Source organism: Ailuropoda melanoleuca, chromosome 10 (assembly GCF_002007445.2).
Source record: "Ailuropoda melanoleuca isolate Jingjing chromosome 10, ASM200744v2, whole genome shotgun sequence".
Classification (NCBI taxonomy): Eukaryota; Metazoa; Chordata; class Mammalia; order Carnivora; family Ursidae; genus Ailuropoda; species Ailuropoda melanoleuca.
In genome coordinates this window covers 72,553,052-72,570,196 of record NC_048227.1, presented here as the reverse complement: position 1 = coordinate 72,570,196, position 17,145 = coordinate 72,553,052, and the positions used below count along the sequence as shown (strand labels likewise).

General features: G+C 40.3%; 1 protein-coding gene across 8 annotated transcripts in view; it reads right to left on the bottom strand.

The window, feature by feature from the left end:
* Positions 1-5,045: 5,045 nt before the first annotated feature.
* The window catches only part of TPD52L1 (TPD52 like 1), a 93,005-nt gene continuing 80,905 nt past the window's right edge, over positions 5,046-17,145 (bottom strand). For 3 of the 8 annotated variants that reach the window (XM_019795142.2, XM_011219604.3, XM_019795143.2), the window contains 4 exons: positions 14,517-14,531; positions 12,850-12,888; positions 9,559-9,619; positions 5,046-5,323 (listed from right to left, as the gene is read on the bottom strand). In XM_019795142.2, the coding sequence (XP_019650701.1) occupies positions 5,195-5,323; positions 9,559-9,619; positions 12,850-12,888; positions 14,517-14,531 (244 nt within the window). In that variant the 3' untranslated portion in view covers positions 5,046-5,194. The remainder of the gene's footprint in view (positions 5,324-9,558; positions 9,620-12,849; positions 12,889-14,516; positions 14,532-17,145) is intronic. The other 5 variants (XM_019795141.2, XM_019795144.2, XM_011219602.3 and 2 more) reach the window with 5 other exon arrangements.

Genomic DNA, 17,145 nt, shown 5'->3' with positions numbered 1-17,145 from the left:
GTTTGTATAAACTAAATAAATAAATTTCTAAAACCTTAAGCTTTGGAATATTTATTGGAGATTTTAAATCATTTTATTCTAAGCTAATAACCTACAACCCTGAAGGCCAGATTCATGGAATGATGGAAACTTAAGTTACAATGACTTTTAAGAACGGATTCTTCAGCTGACTTAGTGACAAGGATCCAAGGAAAAGAAGGTATCACGGGGCACTGACGAAATACTGCCTTGTTCAGACGACCGCTCCGTGGAGCCACAGTGTCCGGCCCTTGATCACAGACTCGTGATCGTCCATCTGGGGATATGAATTCAGCCACACAGTGTCAAATGCCACTTGTCTTCCTCTGTGTAATTTTTCCCCGTCTGATTTATAAATATTCAGACCTTGATTTATAAGAACACTGATCACCAGATAAGAAATCTGTCATCAGAAGAGTATTCCTGGGGTCATTGCGCCTTATGTAGGGAACACAGACCTGGTTTCTTCCCCTCGTTTCCTTTCACTGGGTAAGTAACCTACCCTGCTTGCCTTTAAATGACGCACCACCATTGAATGGTGAGGAAAAGAAGACTAGCCATGCCAAGCTGCCCAGTATTCTGGTGGGAAGCAGTGCCTGTGCCTTTCATTCAAATGTCAGTTTCCACGTGAAGGCCTGTTAGGCTGGTGTGGTAATATTCTAGGCAGCGTTTCTTTGGAAACTTTGCAGTATCCATGGATACCCAATCTGCCGGAAGCAAAGAGCATGATCTCTTCAGAAGCAGCACACGTGTACATGTAGCTACTCTGTGCTGAAAAGAGCAATGCCGCTTTGCTTCAACATGCTGTTGCATCCTACCAGAATTCTGGAGGTTTTTTTCTCCTGGCATGAACATATACCCATAAGATAAGTGCAGATAAAAATTCAAATATTTATAACCAATTTTCTGTGGCCCTGAAGCTTTACTTGGGATGTTTTGCCTGCTGTAATTTTCATGAATTCATAGATTAGGAAGCCTCTCCTGGATAATGCTAAGTGAAATAAGTCAAGCAGAGAAAGACAATTATCATATGATTTCTCTCATCTATGGAACATAAGAACTAGGAAGACCGATAGGGGAAGAAAGGGATAAAGAAAGGGGGGTAATCAGAAGGGGGAATGAAGCATGAGAGACTGGACTCTGAGAAACAAACTGAGGGCTTCAGAGGGGAGGGAGGTGGGGGAATGGGATAGACTAGTGATGGGTAGTAAGGAGGGCACGTATTGCATGGTGCACTGGGTGTTATACGCAATTAATGAATTATTGAACTTTACATCAGAAACCGGGGATGTACTGTATGGTGACTAACAAAATATAATAAAAAATCATTAAAAAAAAAAGAATGTATTTAAAAAATAGGGAGAATCAGTAGGTAGGTGGGGGAAAAAAAAAAAAAGGAAGCCTCTCCTGGGTCAGACTTGATACTACTGGTCACCCACCAGTCATCATTACTCACCTCTGTTTTCCATCTACCTACCAAGTTCACGCGTAGTTCTCAATCCTCCTTCCTGGGGTATTAGGTTTAAGAAGAGAAAGAAAATGTAATGGTGCTATAAATACCATTTAATAATAATGAAGATCAATAGAAAAAGATAGCTGTTGAATTCACCAGCCAAGTCTACAAATACTTGAGCATTATCACTTAAAAAATTTTTTTTTCTCTTGGAAGATACCTGTTACTTGCCTGGAATTGACCTTCTGAATAACAAACCCTACCATTATGATGTGGTACAGAAAGTTATTATTGGGTTGAACTCAACAAAAAAGAATATGTTACCTCCTCACAATGAGGAAGAAAGACTACCCCATTCAAAAGGAGAGGGAGGAAAGGCAGGGCTGCAGGGGAAGATGGAGGGGGCACAGCTCAGGCCAGTGAGCTGACTGGGGTCAGGGTGGGGGTGTTCTTTTTCAAAAAACAGTTCCTTGTTTCTCCCTTGTGGACTGGCATTTCACCAGCTGTTACATAATTCCCAATGCACTTCTATTTGAAAAATGTCAATTCTAACAGGATGTCCAACCTGTTCATCTCAGTCTGGCAATGATACGTGCTCTGCGATACATGACTGATGATGTGCCATGTGGAAAAGCATCCTCTGTACCCAGCAGTTTTATTTGAGTAATTTGCCAGTCTTCATACTCAAAGTGGGGTTGGATTCCTGTGGGAGACTTATGATTATCTTATTTTTGGATTGCCTTGGTGCATACTCTTTATGGTATGAACTAAAAGATGTGTAGAATAAAGAATGTTACCATTCTTAGAGATTTTCAAAAGTTCATAAGATGTTGCCAAATATTATAGTTTGAAATTGTATCTGAACACCAGGTTTGAAGTCATTTGTTTACATTTCATGTTGAAATCACTTTTTCACCCTACTGCCATTGCTCTTTCCCACATCTGCCCACACCCCAATTTGGTAGTGTGACGGGGGAGTGTTGTGGTTCAAATTCACAACCACCTTATGCACCGTTTTGCAGTGACATGCAACAGCTTTCAGGTCGACAGGTAACTTTGGAACAATGAACAGTGACAGAGCAGCAGCTTAAACTTCCAGTTTTCTTCACACTGACCACTGTAACTGACATGGTCTGTCATTTACATGCAGTTTGTTTTGTTTCCTATGGTTCAAGAACAGCTTTGTAAGAAAATGTGTAATTCAGAGTAAGAGGCAGATTGCTTTGCTCGACATGACCTACCAACAGTCATAGTCTTCATGACATGTGAGTTATAAGATAAAGTTGTAGGGTAAGTTTATGCTACATCAAGCCACGGTATTTAAAAAGTGGCAAATGGTTACGTGACAGAACTGCTTACTTTTTTTTTAAGCCAGTTTATTTTTTAATCACAATTCACATTGGAATTCTAGGTTATTGAGATTTTTGGGCTTGTGATATAATTTTGTATACATGGTTTTGACCTGAAGACATTTTGATTTTTTAGTCAATGGTTAAGCCCAATGGCATGCAAATAACCTTTGAGCACTGCGGGAACACTTCAAACCACTGCATGTGAACTGCGCCCAGCTGGACATAATAGGGGAACTCCAGGGACAGTCAAGTCAGGAGAAGCTTGCCCACGCAAAGTAAGGGAGACAACGGCCGCTATTGAGTGATCAGGCAGGGAAGAAATGAGAGGTCTATGCTAAGACTACCCACCTACCCACAACTGGAGTAATGTGACTTATTCACATACTGTATGATGAAATGAAAGACTACTCGTGTCATGGTCCCTTATCTCACCCCGAGATCAGAGTGAAGAATAATCAAAAGACCCTTTCAGTTTATAGACCTGACATGAATATAGTTTTTATAAAACTGATGAAATTCAAAGTTTTGAAGAACGGTTTAAAATAAGAAGCTAAAATGTATCTGAAGCTTTGAGACATTAACACTAATTACCTGGATTGTTTTTCTACCCACTGTTAATACTGTGTTTTCAGATTGTAAGGCTGAGACTTATCTGTGCAGAAATCAGTTGGTGAATGAAGGTATTTGTGTATGGCACGGGAACTCTTGCTTTTTCTGATATGGTGTAGTGTGCTGAGGGCAGTCAAAAAGAATGCAGTCAAGAAGTGAGTTTATAAAAGGTGACCATTTCGAACACACCAGGCAACTGCAGACTGAGCACAGACTGACCGCCACATGCAGCAGTGGGTGAGCAAGTCACAAGCCAGCTGGACGGGGTTTGGCTTCAACCAACATGCTGGAAGGTTAAATTAGGGCGAATGCCAATGATCCTACTGGCAGGGCTTCATTGTCCACTCTGGTTCAAGATTATAGCCTCATACCTATCTCTGCTAAGATTACAAAGCCTGGCTTTGAACTAGCTTGATTTTCAGTTAGATGTGTGTATTGTCCTGCTCCATTATTTTGTATAGAATTTTTCAGACTGGCTTTATTTTACTATGTCATATATATATGATGTGATATATATGTATGTGATGTGATATTCTCCATTTCTATCTAACAGTAAATTAAACAATGAATAAATACTAACATATAATATATATTGCATGGATAATATATACATATTAAACTGTGCTTTTTTTTAGTTAGGTCAATTCTGTGTTCATTTAAAAATTGCATCTATAGAGAAAAATTGCATCTATAGGCTATGTCTGCTACCTAGTAACAAATGTATGGTCTCATTTAGAAGAAAAAAGTATATGATGTGGAAGGTAAAAATTCCTGCAGAAATCTGATTGTATTATAATACGATGCTTTTTCATTCATGTAAGCAATTTGCAAAATGGAAGGGGAAGCAGAACTCTGTTTCTCCCATTTTTCTGGCCCCCCCTTTCAGATCTCCCTTACCTGAGTTTACTACTCTAAGTCGATTAGAGAGAATTTTAGAATTGGTAGGGTCGCTGAGGTTATAATTACTCACACATCCTCTTACGTTCACCAAATTAACAGTAGACGTTAATTTAAAATAGCATTGCGGAAGGGGCGGGAGCCCCGCTTCGCTTCAGACTCCAGGTTCAGCGGGGAGTCTGCTTCTCCTGCCCCTCCCCCAGCTCATGCTCTCTCACTCTCAAATAAAATCTTAAAAACTAAAATAAAATAAAATAGCATCTGTAGATTCATAGCTACCATTTTAAAGTCATTACCAGCCCTGAAGACTGTAAAGAAAGTAAGAATTCAAAGTCTTCATTAAAACCGAATATTTTAATTGCTTAATCAAACATACATAATTGATGCAAGTGAGGGTGAACAGAAGCAGTTTGATGAAATTTGCAGCGAGCCCATCCTGTTGCTGGAGAGGGTCAGAAAAAACTCCATCCCGCCCACCTGACTGACTCGGAAGGGGGTGTTCACTCTCAGCCTTCAGTGACATGCACATCATAAAGGAGTCCAAGCGAAAACCAAAGCCGATCATTAATAGTTACATGACTGGAAAATACACACTGAATTACACAAAAACAAGGGTTATGACCAATTGCGTACCTGTTCAAGTGGGGACATTTTAAATTAGGACTATCTACGAATACCGAATGTGATGGTCACGTGGTCCATCATCAACACAAATACAAAATGGAAATCATTTTATTGAACCCCGTGGAGAGGCCCTTTGAAGAACAAGGTCAAGGCCTGGGTTTTTCCCAGGGGGATTTCGGCGGGTCCGGAGGACGGTGCGCTGGGCGGGGCCGGGGCTCGGCGGCGGCTGCAGGGGGCGGCCCTAGCACTGTAGCTCCTCCTCCTCGGCCCGCTGGGGCCCGCCCCCCGAGCTCTGCGCGCTGGCGTGTGCCGTGGAGCTGAGCACCTCTTCGAAGCTGCCTCCGCCGTGGTTCGCGCCGCCTACTTTCGTCTGGAAGGGCAGAGACGCAAACGTACAGTTAGTTCGTCAGGTCTGCAATGTTTGTGTAAGACGGACTACTCTCAAGTTCAGAATTACTTTTTTTTCTTGAAAGGGAACGTAAAGGGTAGAGAAGTTAGTTTCCTTTGGCAGAGTGCTAGAATGCCATTCATACTTGGGATCTGGGATAGGATCCAAAACTTCAATTCTGTACAATTTTAGCAGGTCTCTTTATCCCTTATATTAAGAAATATGGTTAAAATGTTTTGAAAAATTCCTTATTAAAAAGTCCTTCGAAAGAATAGTTAATGCTTAATGCAAGTCTTATTAATGTCGCATTGGTCTTCCTCTAACCATTAATATGAAAAAACATGTTGAGGAAAAATACAGAATAGAAAATGTTGCTATTCCCAAAATGCTGTCTACTCCTCACTGCCACCAAAGAGATCACTCACAGGACCATAAGCCACGCTGGGGGAGGTATCCACTTACTGCCGGGTCTGAACTTTAAAAAATGTAACCAGGTTTTAAAAGCAGTTTAATCATTGCAAAACAAGCACACGCTTTTCTCCAATTGTCACTAAAATCCCTCTCTGCCTCTTTAAATTCAATTCCTAAGTCTAATTTTCCACTCTGCTTGGGATCAGGAAACTCATTCTGGAGAGTGACAGATAATTCATATTTTAAGCTTAGGAATCACATAGTCTCTGTCACAGACACTCCAATCAACCATTGTACAAAGCAGCCAAAAACAACAAATAAGTGAATGAGCATGGCTGTGTTTCCCGAAGACTGTAGCTATGGACACTGAAATGTGAATTTCATGTCATTTAATTTTAACACGTCACAAAATAGCATTCTTCCTTTGATTTTTTTTCAACCATTAAAAAATATAAAAACCATTCTGAGCTTACTGGTCATTCAAAAATAGGCAACCAGCTGGATTTGGCCCACAGGCCTTAACCTGCAGGCCTCTGGCACTAAGCATTGATTCCTTCTCCACTCTGTGTCATCTCAGCACTGGGAAGAAGCAGGGGTTGCTTTCAACTATGTGATTTTTTTCACCATGCTTATTTCTTTCCGGAGAGAAACAAGATTAATTCAATGTAATCTACTCTATTAAGAGTTCCTATTCTCCTCTTACTGTATTTGCATTCTGTTTTGCAATAGAAGTCACACACAGTTTTGAATCAAATGAATACCAATTACTGATGTTTTCTTTTGGGCTTTGTTGCTTTCTCTTCTCCTAGTTCTTGATTTTTCTCAAATCAAAATAGAAAAATAAAGGAGGGAATCATTTTAAAATAAAGCGCTTTGGCAAAAAAAGAGCGTGCAATGAAGGGATTTTCTAACCAAGAGGGCTGAGTGGAATAAAGGGGTTCCTAACCCTGTGGGGATGACTGTACCCAGCGATTATCTAGGTGAGGAGTTGCTTCAGCCAAGATGCGAACAATAAACCTCTTCTGGACACTCCCCTTCATAATGGCTCTTCATTCAAGCATTTGTCACTTTCCCCAAAACTATGACTGTTGTTTGCATAAAATTCTATTTGAATTATTGAGTTGGGCTGCCTTATCTCTCATAATAATATGGCTGGTTGAGAAGACACAAAGAAGTAATAAGTATATCTTGTCTTTTTCTTAAGGTTTTAAATCAGGCCATGCAAAGTATTCATCAAAAAGAAGTGCACTGAAAATATGGTCGGCTTGACATGGTTTGAAGAATGATTGGAAGGCTGAATGATGAGCATCGTTGGAAGGGATGTAGTTACTCATGATTCACTGGAACATAACAAATATGGTTGGTTCTTGGTGTGCTTGCTTGTTTGTTTCAGAGGAAACAGTGTGCTCACTGAGCGTATAGGTGAAACCAGCTGAGATGTCATCAGGTGAGACAGTGATGTGTTATGAGGATCTAGGCAAACAGGACTAAATTTTATATAATGATGATGAAATGGAAAATTTCTCATGGAAAACCAAGCTATCTACAGAACTGGGTATAAAGGAAGAACCATCAGTTGGGTATAAATGCCACCCAGTGTGTGACAGATTGTGTGAGAAGATGGCAAGAACGGACCTCTCTTCATAGCAGAACGTTATTTCTAATAGAACACAAATATGAACAGGATTTCTTTTGGGCGGTGTTTTAAAAATCAAGCTTAAAGCAGTACGTGTGAGTCGAACCGCAGCACAGAGACCTGCAGGGCATTTCCTTACTGATTCATCCTTACTGATTTGTGAGTCAGCCGGAAACGGCTCCACGATCCATAATTAAAGAACGTTATAGAAATTTCAGAGAAAATTTAGAACACAAAATTATGCGGCAAATGAACTATATAAAGAAGGGTTAAGCATCTATTATTTAGTCTGGAGAAAAAGAAGAATGAGAAATTTGCAATGACTGAGTGAGTGGGAAATTTTATACAAAGCACAATTATTAGCTATTTATTCTCCATTGCCTGTGTGGGCAGAAAAAGAGGAAGTAGGCATGGACGGTGACATGGGAGGTGGGTGGATGTGAGTCTTGTTAAACCCAGGGACAATCATGCAGACGTGGAATCCACTTGCAGGAAGTCTTGACACAGGCTGGGTCTGGTCGGCTGAGTTAGTTTTGTGCGTGTCTGCGGGAGGAGGCAGGCTCTACACCTTCCATCCCAGTGAAGTGAGAACAGGGAGAAGCTCAGAGTGTGGATCAAACACTGAAATCATATGTGAGCTGGGAGCTTACCAGAGCTTCCTAAAAGCAAAGGGAAATAGGTTGTTCTTTATTCTTCTTTTGCTTCTTCGTATCTCCTTCTTCTAAAGAAAACCTAAAAAGTACAACTTCTCCTACGTCAGAACTGGTCTAACAAAAGCAAGAGAATCCATCCTCCTTCCACTGTCTAAGGCTCAGAACCAAATGCTGAGAAATGAACTCCTAGGATTTTCTGAACCCTTAGTTCTGAAATTCGATATCTGGCAAGAGAAATGTTCGAGGCACTGCATGTCCCTCCTTATCAAAAGTTTTCCCTACGCAAGGGGGGCAATTCAATGGCTCCTACGGGTCCCTAGATACTCAATAAGCAATGATGTTGACAAGCAGGGTCGTGGAATCACATGACTACAAACTGCTGGTAAATGAAAGCAAGGCCTGGGAAGTGCTGAGTAATAATCTCATTCTTGGGCCTTAACCATCTAACCCCAGGCCCGATAAAGCAGAAGTAGGAGACGGTGTGAAAGAGCCTCCCCTAAGAGGAAAGACTCTCGAGGCACCACCCGTCAGAGCACGCCGGAGCTCTGGTGAGGAATACCGCCCAACCGCTCGGGCTTATCAGGCAGCACGCGGTGGCAGACGACCGGAAGCAGCGGGACCATCAGCGTGTGCACACACCTGCTTCTGATCTGCTTCAAGACCATCCGCGTTCTTCATTTTCCCAGATAGGGGAATACAGAAATGGCCTGTCTACAAAATAGCCGTAAGAATAGCAAGACTACTTAAGGCACTGCTTGGCTGGTATCTTTAAAAAAATAATGTTAGTCGTTTCAATGAGTTTTCCTGTTTTGAAAGTTCTATGCATGTTAAGACTAGACTGATTTTATTGGTGCTTTTTTCCTCTGTACAAGAACTCATCAACACTCAAAGGATAAATTCAATGAAAATTTTTTAGCACCTCCCATGACACAGGCATATTTTCAGTTTAAAGCTGGGGATCAAATGTGTTATTACAAAAGAATGCTTGTTGTGACTCAGTCTGGTTTTCCCTCCGTGATAATCACACCGTACTGTGTTGTCTGGGAACGGAGTAAACAAGTCCGGGTCATTGATTGGAGGGGGGAGGCGCAGTACAATGCAGGGGGCCAAGTTCGTTTTTGCCAGCCCATGTGCAAACCAGAGGGGCTCTGAGCTGTTGGTGACCCTTCACTTACACTCTAAACACAGAATTCACAGATCCTCGATCCTCCCCACAATCCTCTCTCGCATACCAGTTTCCGAGGGGACAGCACTAAGAGTTCTAGCCAATCCCAGTTCATGTTCACAAGTCATCACCCCTGAATGGTTTACAGGAACAACTCTGTGAGGATCCAGCAACACTCTCCAATACTGGTTTTACTGACAGATTTATACGTGAAGAAAAAGACGGACTCTGTGCCGGGCTGCCTTCCTGGCGGCACCGAATGCTGGTGGCCCCACCTTCAGAACCAACATCACAATGACTAGGCTGTCCTGATTCACGGGACCCCATGACACAAAATTCACTTCATCTGTACCTTAAGGCCTGTGACAGTTGTCTCAACCCTCTCCTCAAATGATTTGAAAGTAGGAGAATTCCTAAAATAACAAAAAAAGAGAGGTCAGCTCCAAAGACCCAGCTGTCTTAGCAACCGAGCTGCCTGGCTTTCTGCTCTTAATTGTAAACATCATCTCTGCACCAGAGCCAGCTGTCGGTTCGCCACCTACGACAAGCATGGTTTAAAGTATGTGTTCATTTCTCTTAGGTTAGATCCACAAACCATACGCTGACATGGAAATTTTCTAAGTAAAATAGTCATATGAAAAACAGGACAGCATTTGTTCACGATGCTGCTGTAATAATTCCAAGGTACACTGGAAATCATTTCCAATGAGTCAAAGGAGTGATAGCTTCATTTGTCATTTGCTAATTAACTGTTTCTATCACAGCCCTCCTTTTCCCAGCTCCTTTTTTGTTTTGTTTTGTTTTTTTGTTTGTTTATTTGTTTGGTAAGCAATGAAAAGTCTATCTGAAGAATGTCATGTTAGAGTTTTTCCACTTGGCATTTTAAAGTTATTTATTTCAGTAAATGTGAGACAAGACAGAAATAACTCAAGGGGGGAAAAAAGGTTCATAAATTTTTCTTTTCCGTGACTTAAAAAGTAATCATTTTGTCAATTTCCATGAAGCAGTGTTTCTGAAAGTCAATGCTTTCACTATTTTAAGTTGAAATATACTTACTACTTGTCTAATGCTTGATCAAAATGGTGTTATGAACACGTTATTTTTCCTCCTAAAGAGAATATACTTTTGTTCTCTTATCAAACAAAATCTCTGCAGTCTATTGACAATTTATTTGTGACTCATTTGTTCTGTTAAATACTCTGTATACATCATCTTGTTACTTTAAGCATTAGATGCTTCATTTGGTGCTTGTTGGTTTCCTATATTGGACTTGGCCACATGACATGATTTCATGACATCATTACCATTAAAAATGATGTCCCCAGGTCCAACTAAAGGAACAGGAACCAAGAAGGAACTAAAAATGTATCTTAAATCTTATATCCATGTCAGCATTCAGCAACAATGATTGCCATCATTTTCAGGTCAAATAATTCAACTGAATGTTACTATATTTGATAAGCCACCTGTTATTCTTTGTTGAGTGCAGGGGAAATGAAATAGGAGGAATGGCTCAGAGGAATTTATAAAGGAGAATGGCCGTAGTAGATGGCTTCTTTGTATGGTGTGGAATGAAGCATGCTCTAATACTATCAAGAGGAAACTAATGCACATAATATGTTTGACTGATGTGGCTTTGTTAGAGATTCTCTCCAGAGACTCTGACACTCCAGGCGGTCAGAAATGTATCCGCAGCTATGCTGTAGGACTTAACGGTGGTGAGTTCAGAGAGCCCGTGTTATGACATCACATCTTGCAAGCAACGCAAGCACGAGCCAAATTCCTGTGAGTAATCCTCCATAATATTACTGGTTCGTGATGAAATATTAGTGAATTTGTGCCTGAATGACTCAAGGATATATATTTATTGGCACCTTACTTTCACTGCAGGTTTTATGTGGGTAAGCCAGCTCACATGCCTGCCTAACACTGAGAGTTACACAAGCCACAGTAGCCAGACAGTTCAGCCTAACGGTTCATGGGTAGATGTTAGATGAGTAAAATTTTTTTTTGAAGTTAGTTTCAGGCAAGATCAAGAGGACTACATTTGACCCATAAGCCACTAGATGGATTCACAAAGCGAAGCTGTGTTAATTTTTTGCAAACCCTTCTTTGGACACCCAGACTTAAAAACTTGACAAACAGGGACACCTGGGTGACTCAATTGGTTAAGCGTCTGCCTTTGATGAGGGTTGTAATCTCAGGTCCTCGGATCAAGTCCCATATCAGGGTCCTTGCTCAGTGGGGAGCCTGCTTCTCCCTCTGCCTGCAGCTTCCCCTGCTTGTGCTCTCTCTCTCTGACAAATAAATAAGCAAAGAATCTTTAAAAAAAGTAATTAATAAAAGAAAGCTGACAAATAAAGCAGCTCAGAGCTGTAGGCTGCACTACTCAACTTGATGCTAGGGGGTGCTCAACTTTTATGCTAGGGGGTGCAAGTCACTCAAAGATGGACTAAGCAATCTTGAATCTATGCTCCCTATTTATCACCAAATTAGGGAAATCAAATACTGTGTCTAGATTTCCAAAGTAACCATATAACTTCAGTGTGGAAGAAACATCATCAGGATAATAAAACAGACATTCCCCTAATTCAATTACACTAGAATGTGTTGCTGGAGAACAGGGAGAAACTGTTAGCTCGGATTTAATCAGATCACATACAACTGCAAATGACCCTGGAAAGAATCTGGCTGCAGTGGTCTCAAACTATTTAGAGCAACCAAACTCCTTCTCTAACATATCACACAATACATACTATAAAGCAGGCAGAAGAGGCACAGTTGGACTGAAGTGGGAAAAGGTCTTGGAGGCTCGATGGCTCCGCGAGCCCAGGGCAAGAGCAGCGGGAAGAGCAGTAAATCTGGTTTTAGCCTCTTATTTTAAATGTGATGAAACTGCTATCACTGAGGTGACTTTCCCAAGGCTGCCAAGTTCATTCTGGGCAGAGCTGGGTTACAATCTGCATCTCCTGACCAACCCCTCCCCCGGAAATCTGATATTCACTCTTCCATACCCTGTTACTATTAGTGTGCTTTTATCTGACTGCCTCACTAAGCTATGCAAACCGAAGTGGGGAATGTCTTTCTCAGAGGCTGTCATCCATCTAGTAATTTTAAAGACATTTTCATTGCTTAACAGACACCTCACCTTAATATCTACCTTAAAAAATCTTGGTGATATCCATATTCTACAACTGTAGTCCTCACAGTCTGCTATTCCCTTCATTTAACCTTTCTCCCAGGCTTGTGTTTAATTCTGCTGAAATAAGGCACGTATTTCTGCCTTTGCAGGCGTGCTCGCTCCAAGCCCTCTGCTAAGAAAGTGCTTCACACAGGTTACTTTATGTCACACAACCAGTAAGAGAATGGACATCAAGCTACGTAACTTGTCTCTGGTCACACAAATCAGGAGACACTGGATTTAAGCCAGTGTGTTTGGTCAGAAGCCAAAACCCATCATACCCTACTTCGACAGAACTGTCCACCTTTTCTCCTGAAGGCTGTCAGAAAAGAGAATAAGGAAGGTCACTGCCTTTCCTTTCATAATGGGGGGGGGGGGACTCTGCAAAGTAAGTATCAATAAAGTAACACTTCATACTCATTCTGCATTGATATTATATAAAGTAATCTATACACACATTACCTCATAGCCGGCATACTTATGGAATGGCGAATGGAGTAGCTTCAGGGCAAAAGCAGATTAAAAGGAAAAAACAAAGAAAAAAGAAGATAGCACAACATAAGTACGTGAGGAACTCCCTAGTCACAGTTCTAAAATAGCAATTTCAACTGTCTGAAGTGTTTCTTGCCCACCCCACCAAGATGACCTTTGTTTTCATTGGGTAGGATGGGTGACTGTCAGCTTTCAAGGGTATAAAGGAAGAGTACACTGTCCAAGTTGGGTGTTATTTTACTTCCTGTGGGTTCCTGTAGGCCAGGAAATCCGAGGACAATGTCTGCTTTCTCCGGGTGCACCCAGAAGCCCGTGGACATCCTCCCCAGGGCCAACTCCCACTCCCTTCCCTTCTTTCTTCTTTCAGGAAAAGAGGAAGGGCTGTACCTAAGAAGGTACAAAGGCAGGTAAAAGCTAATCGTTCCACTGCAGAGAAACTCCCCAGAGGAATATATGTTGTTCACAGAAGACATTCAAGGAAACACATAGCAGGCAAATACAATCCACACAGTCCAACATGGGGGCAGGGATCTCCGCATCCATTCTAGGACATCTGGTACAAATACATCAACATTTCTGAGAATTCCAAGAATTTCAGCCTTCTCACTCTATTGATCCTATGATAGCTGGCTCATCTTTCCTCTGATGGATCTCCTGTTATTTCTTTGTGAGTTCCACTCAGAAATCAGGCTGGGCGGAGGGAGGAAGCCCTGTGTATGGCATCCATGTTCCTGGGGTAGTGTTCCCCCATCACACTTTCCAACACCATTCCTGCATCTCTCCTCCCAAGAAGCTAACAGTAAGGGATCAAACTCCTCACCCTTCCCTAACAATATCCACTGAGGTCATCAGTATGGGCAGCACTTCACTAGAACTAGAAAGAAAAGGCCAAAGAAATTCAAGGAGTACTTATGTTCTCACTTAGACACTCCACTTAGAAAATAGAGACAAATATTTCCCCAGAAATTACATTAAAAAGGAATTATTAAAAGAAATGCATCAGCATTATCAATCTATTCATCTCTTTAAATACAGGCAGTTTTCTTAGGGAAAAAAAATCCACCCCCCCAAAAAATATTTAATAAGATTCCCACTAAAGGAGGGTTTAATTGGACAATTGCACACTTCTGAACGTGTGTGTGGTCTTCTGGCAACCTTTCCCCTCTTCACCTTCAGAAGGTACAGAAAGTTGAAGGTGAACCATCCACATAAGAAACAGTTACAAGATGTTCACAAAAAACACAATGATCTAGAGAAAACAATTTTCTGCTTCTTCATTTTACTTTTTACAAGTCTCATAAAAATATATAACTCTCAATTTCTGCTTTTCTTTTTTCTTCTTTCAATTCTGAGGACCTCTGCCAATGCAGGCAGGATTGAGAATGTAGGAAGCGATTCTTAAGAGACTGCTCAGGAAGCGAAACTGATAAAAATGACTCAGAAATGAGATAACGATATGCTTAAATAAATTCAAACACATTAGATGCCCTACGCTCTGTAACTCCCTGGTCACGAACGCTCTCAGGAAAAGAGACCCAGTGTTCTGGCTGAGGTGCCCCCATGGTGTGAGGGGAGCAGTGGACTCTGGTAAGGAAGGAGCCGCGAGGGGCCGGCAGGGCCCAGGAGACAGCGCTTACCCGATGGAGTGAGACCTGCAGCCCAGGCAGCACAGGAGAGAGCAGGACCAGAGTTAGCATATCAGGACCACAGTGCCCTTGCACCCCCTTCTCCCTTCTTAAAAGCCCCAAAGCAAAGATGGAGAGACTCCATTCATTACTCTTTTGGAGTCTACTTTTTAATGTGTCTTAACAATTACTGTACCAACCTGTTATAAGCTGTGCTTCTAACTATTGTTCCAATGACTATAGAGAGATGGTTGGACTCTAATAAAAGTTCTATGCTTCCTCCAAAGAGCCTCATCTCCACCTGTTCACACGTGGTTTGAACAAATGACTGAGAAGTTCCAAGATGAGGCCGGTATTATTATAATAAAAATGATTCCAAGAGCTTGCACTGCTTCTGAGTACTTTCATAAATGTGTCTTCGTTTTAACTTTGCGGGAAGCATTTTGGTTAGGTAGCTGTTAACAATGTTATTTTACAGGTAGAGAAAGAGGGGGCAGTTCCCTGATGGGGCTACAGGGACTCAGTCAACGGCAATCAGGGTAAAATGAGAATCTTAGCTTGAAAAATATGACTTGTTTTTATAAAACACATCAATTTAAATCCTCACAGAGTGCTTTTCATTAACTTATTAAAAGGCCCAAGTTCTAAGTTTTTACAATCTGTAAGTATTAGCTTGTAATAATTTAAAAGAGAAACTGAGAGGTATCTGAACTTTGCTGTCAATCTTTCCGAACAAGTTCAGAAGTTTTTTCCCAGAATGCACAAAAGAATTTTATAGCATAAATAACAGGAATATAGGATAATACGATATTTTATACTAAAAAGGGGTTCAAAGTAAAATGTGAAACAATTTTTAAATTTCTCTTTCATTTTATAAACTGGCAAATAAATTTAAATGAAAAATAAAACCTTACTTTTTCTCATTTAAGAATCTTTACTATACAAAACTTAAGTAATTTTCAAATATGCCTTTCACATATGTTACTTGTTCTCATATAATTTAAAACTGAAAATTTTTTGTAAAACTCGTTGCTTTCATAGGGACTGATCCTTAGTTATATACGTTAGATGTTTTCGTTTGAGAAAAATATAGGTCTGAATTCTGCAAACTCTTCAACCTACTACAGGACCATGTTTGACCCTCCAGTGACACAGGCTGTACTTCCCAGTAATTTTAGCCACAGTTTATAATGAAAGTAGTGTATCCTCTATATAGAGAAACAATTAATGAAAAGTTTGAAACTTCTGGAAAATAGATCATTCATTACCCTAAAACAAAGCTACACAGAAACAGAAGAAAAGAAGTCAACACAACCTTGATGTTACAACCAATTAGCGTATGAACATGAATATGTTAACATATTGCATAAGTGAAACAGTCTTCATTCTTTTCCACTTAGGAAAATGAACAAAGCCTTTATGAAATACCACAGTGCACTCCTGTTAATGTACACTCCCTCATTTCCATTATGTGGGGTCACCTTGTAACTGAGATGGTCACTGAGTAAGGGTAAAAACCAGCATTTATTGAGCGCTTAATAAATGGCAGGCTCTCTTCTACAACTTTTCTAATAACCTCATGACGTTGTTACTCTTACCCCATTTCGTAACTGAGAACACCTTGGTACAGGTGAGCTGAGTTACACGTGGCCTCCTCATAACCTGACCACCTGCCGCTGAACCACTTAAGGGCGTGTTACAAATGCAGATTCCTAGACACCACCCAAGACCCGCTGAGGCACAATCTCCGAGAGGTGGAATCTGGAATATGTACTTTAAACAGGCTTCAGAAGTGTTTGAAAAGTCTCCTAAATTTGGAGAAATAACACTCTAGTATCACGCTGTGGTCCCAGTGTTCCAGTGAAAGGTTACAACTAAGTATGTGGAGGACAAGTTTTATAAATGTGGCAAAATATATTTTCTTGGATATAACATGTAAGAGGGTATTTTCAGTTTTGAGAAATTAATTAGTTTAGATAAATGTTTTAATGCTATTGACATGACAGCAAATTTTATTTGTAATAAAATGAGGGTTAATTAATAATCCGGAAGGTTTACCTATTCATCACATGCAGCCTCTGAAAAATTTCAGCTGCTTTTCATTAACGCATTATTCATAAATATGAAGATAAAACAATGTATTCGGATTCATGCACATGTACTTACCTAACTCTAGCCTCATGAATGCCAACTTGTTAAGACAGTACAGGGCACAATCCAGTAATGTATGAAGCCGAAAATTAAGTTAACTTAAACACAACAATATAAATATTCACCTCTAGGCATCAAAGTTGTAGGGTAATAAAGAAATAGTTTCAGAATCCAGTGAAATTATGTGCAATTTTTTTTAAAAAGGAAGAAATTAAAAATTTATACGTCAAAAGTTTTAAAAAAATGAATTTGATTTCTAGAGAGAAAAATAAAATTGATTTGTAAAGAAAAATCTCCTAAGCCTATCACCAAATTCAAAATAAACTAAGATAGGTATTTAAACAAGCAAAAAAAANAGGTATTTAAAAAAAAAAAAAAAAAAAAAAAAAGAAAAGAAAAAAGAAAAGAAAGAAAGTAACTCTATTTGAGGTAACGTACTAAAACATAATATAAAAAATAAAAATGGTCAAAACTGCACTGTTTTTTCTGG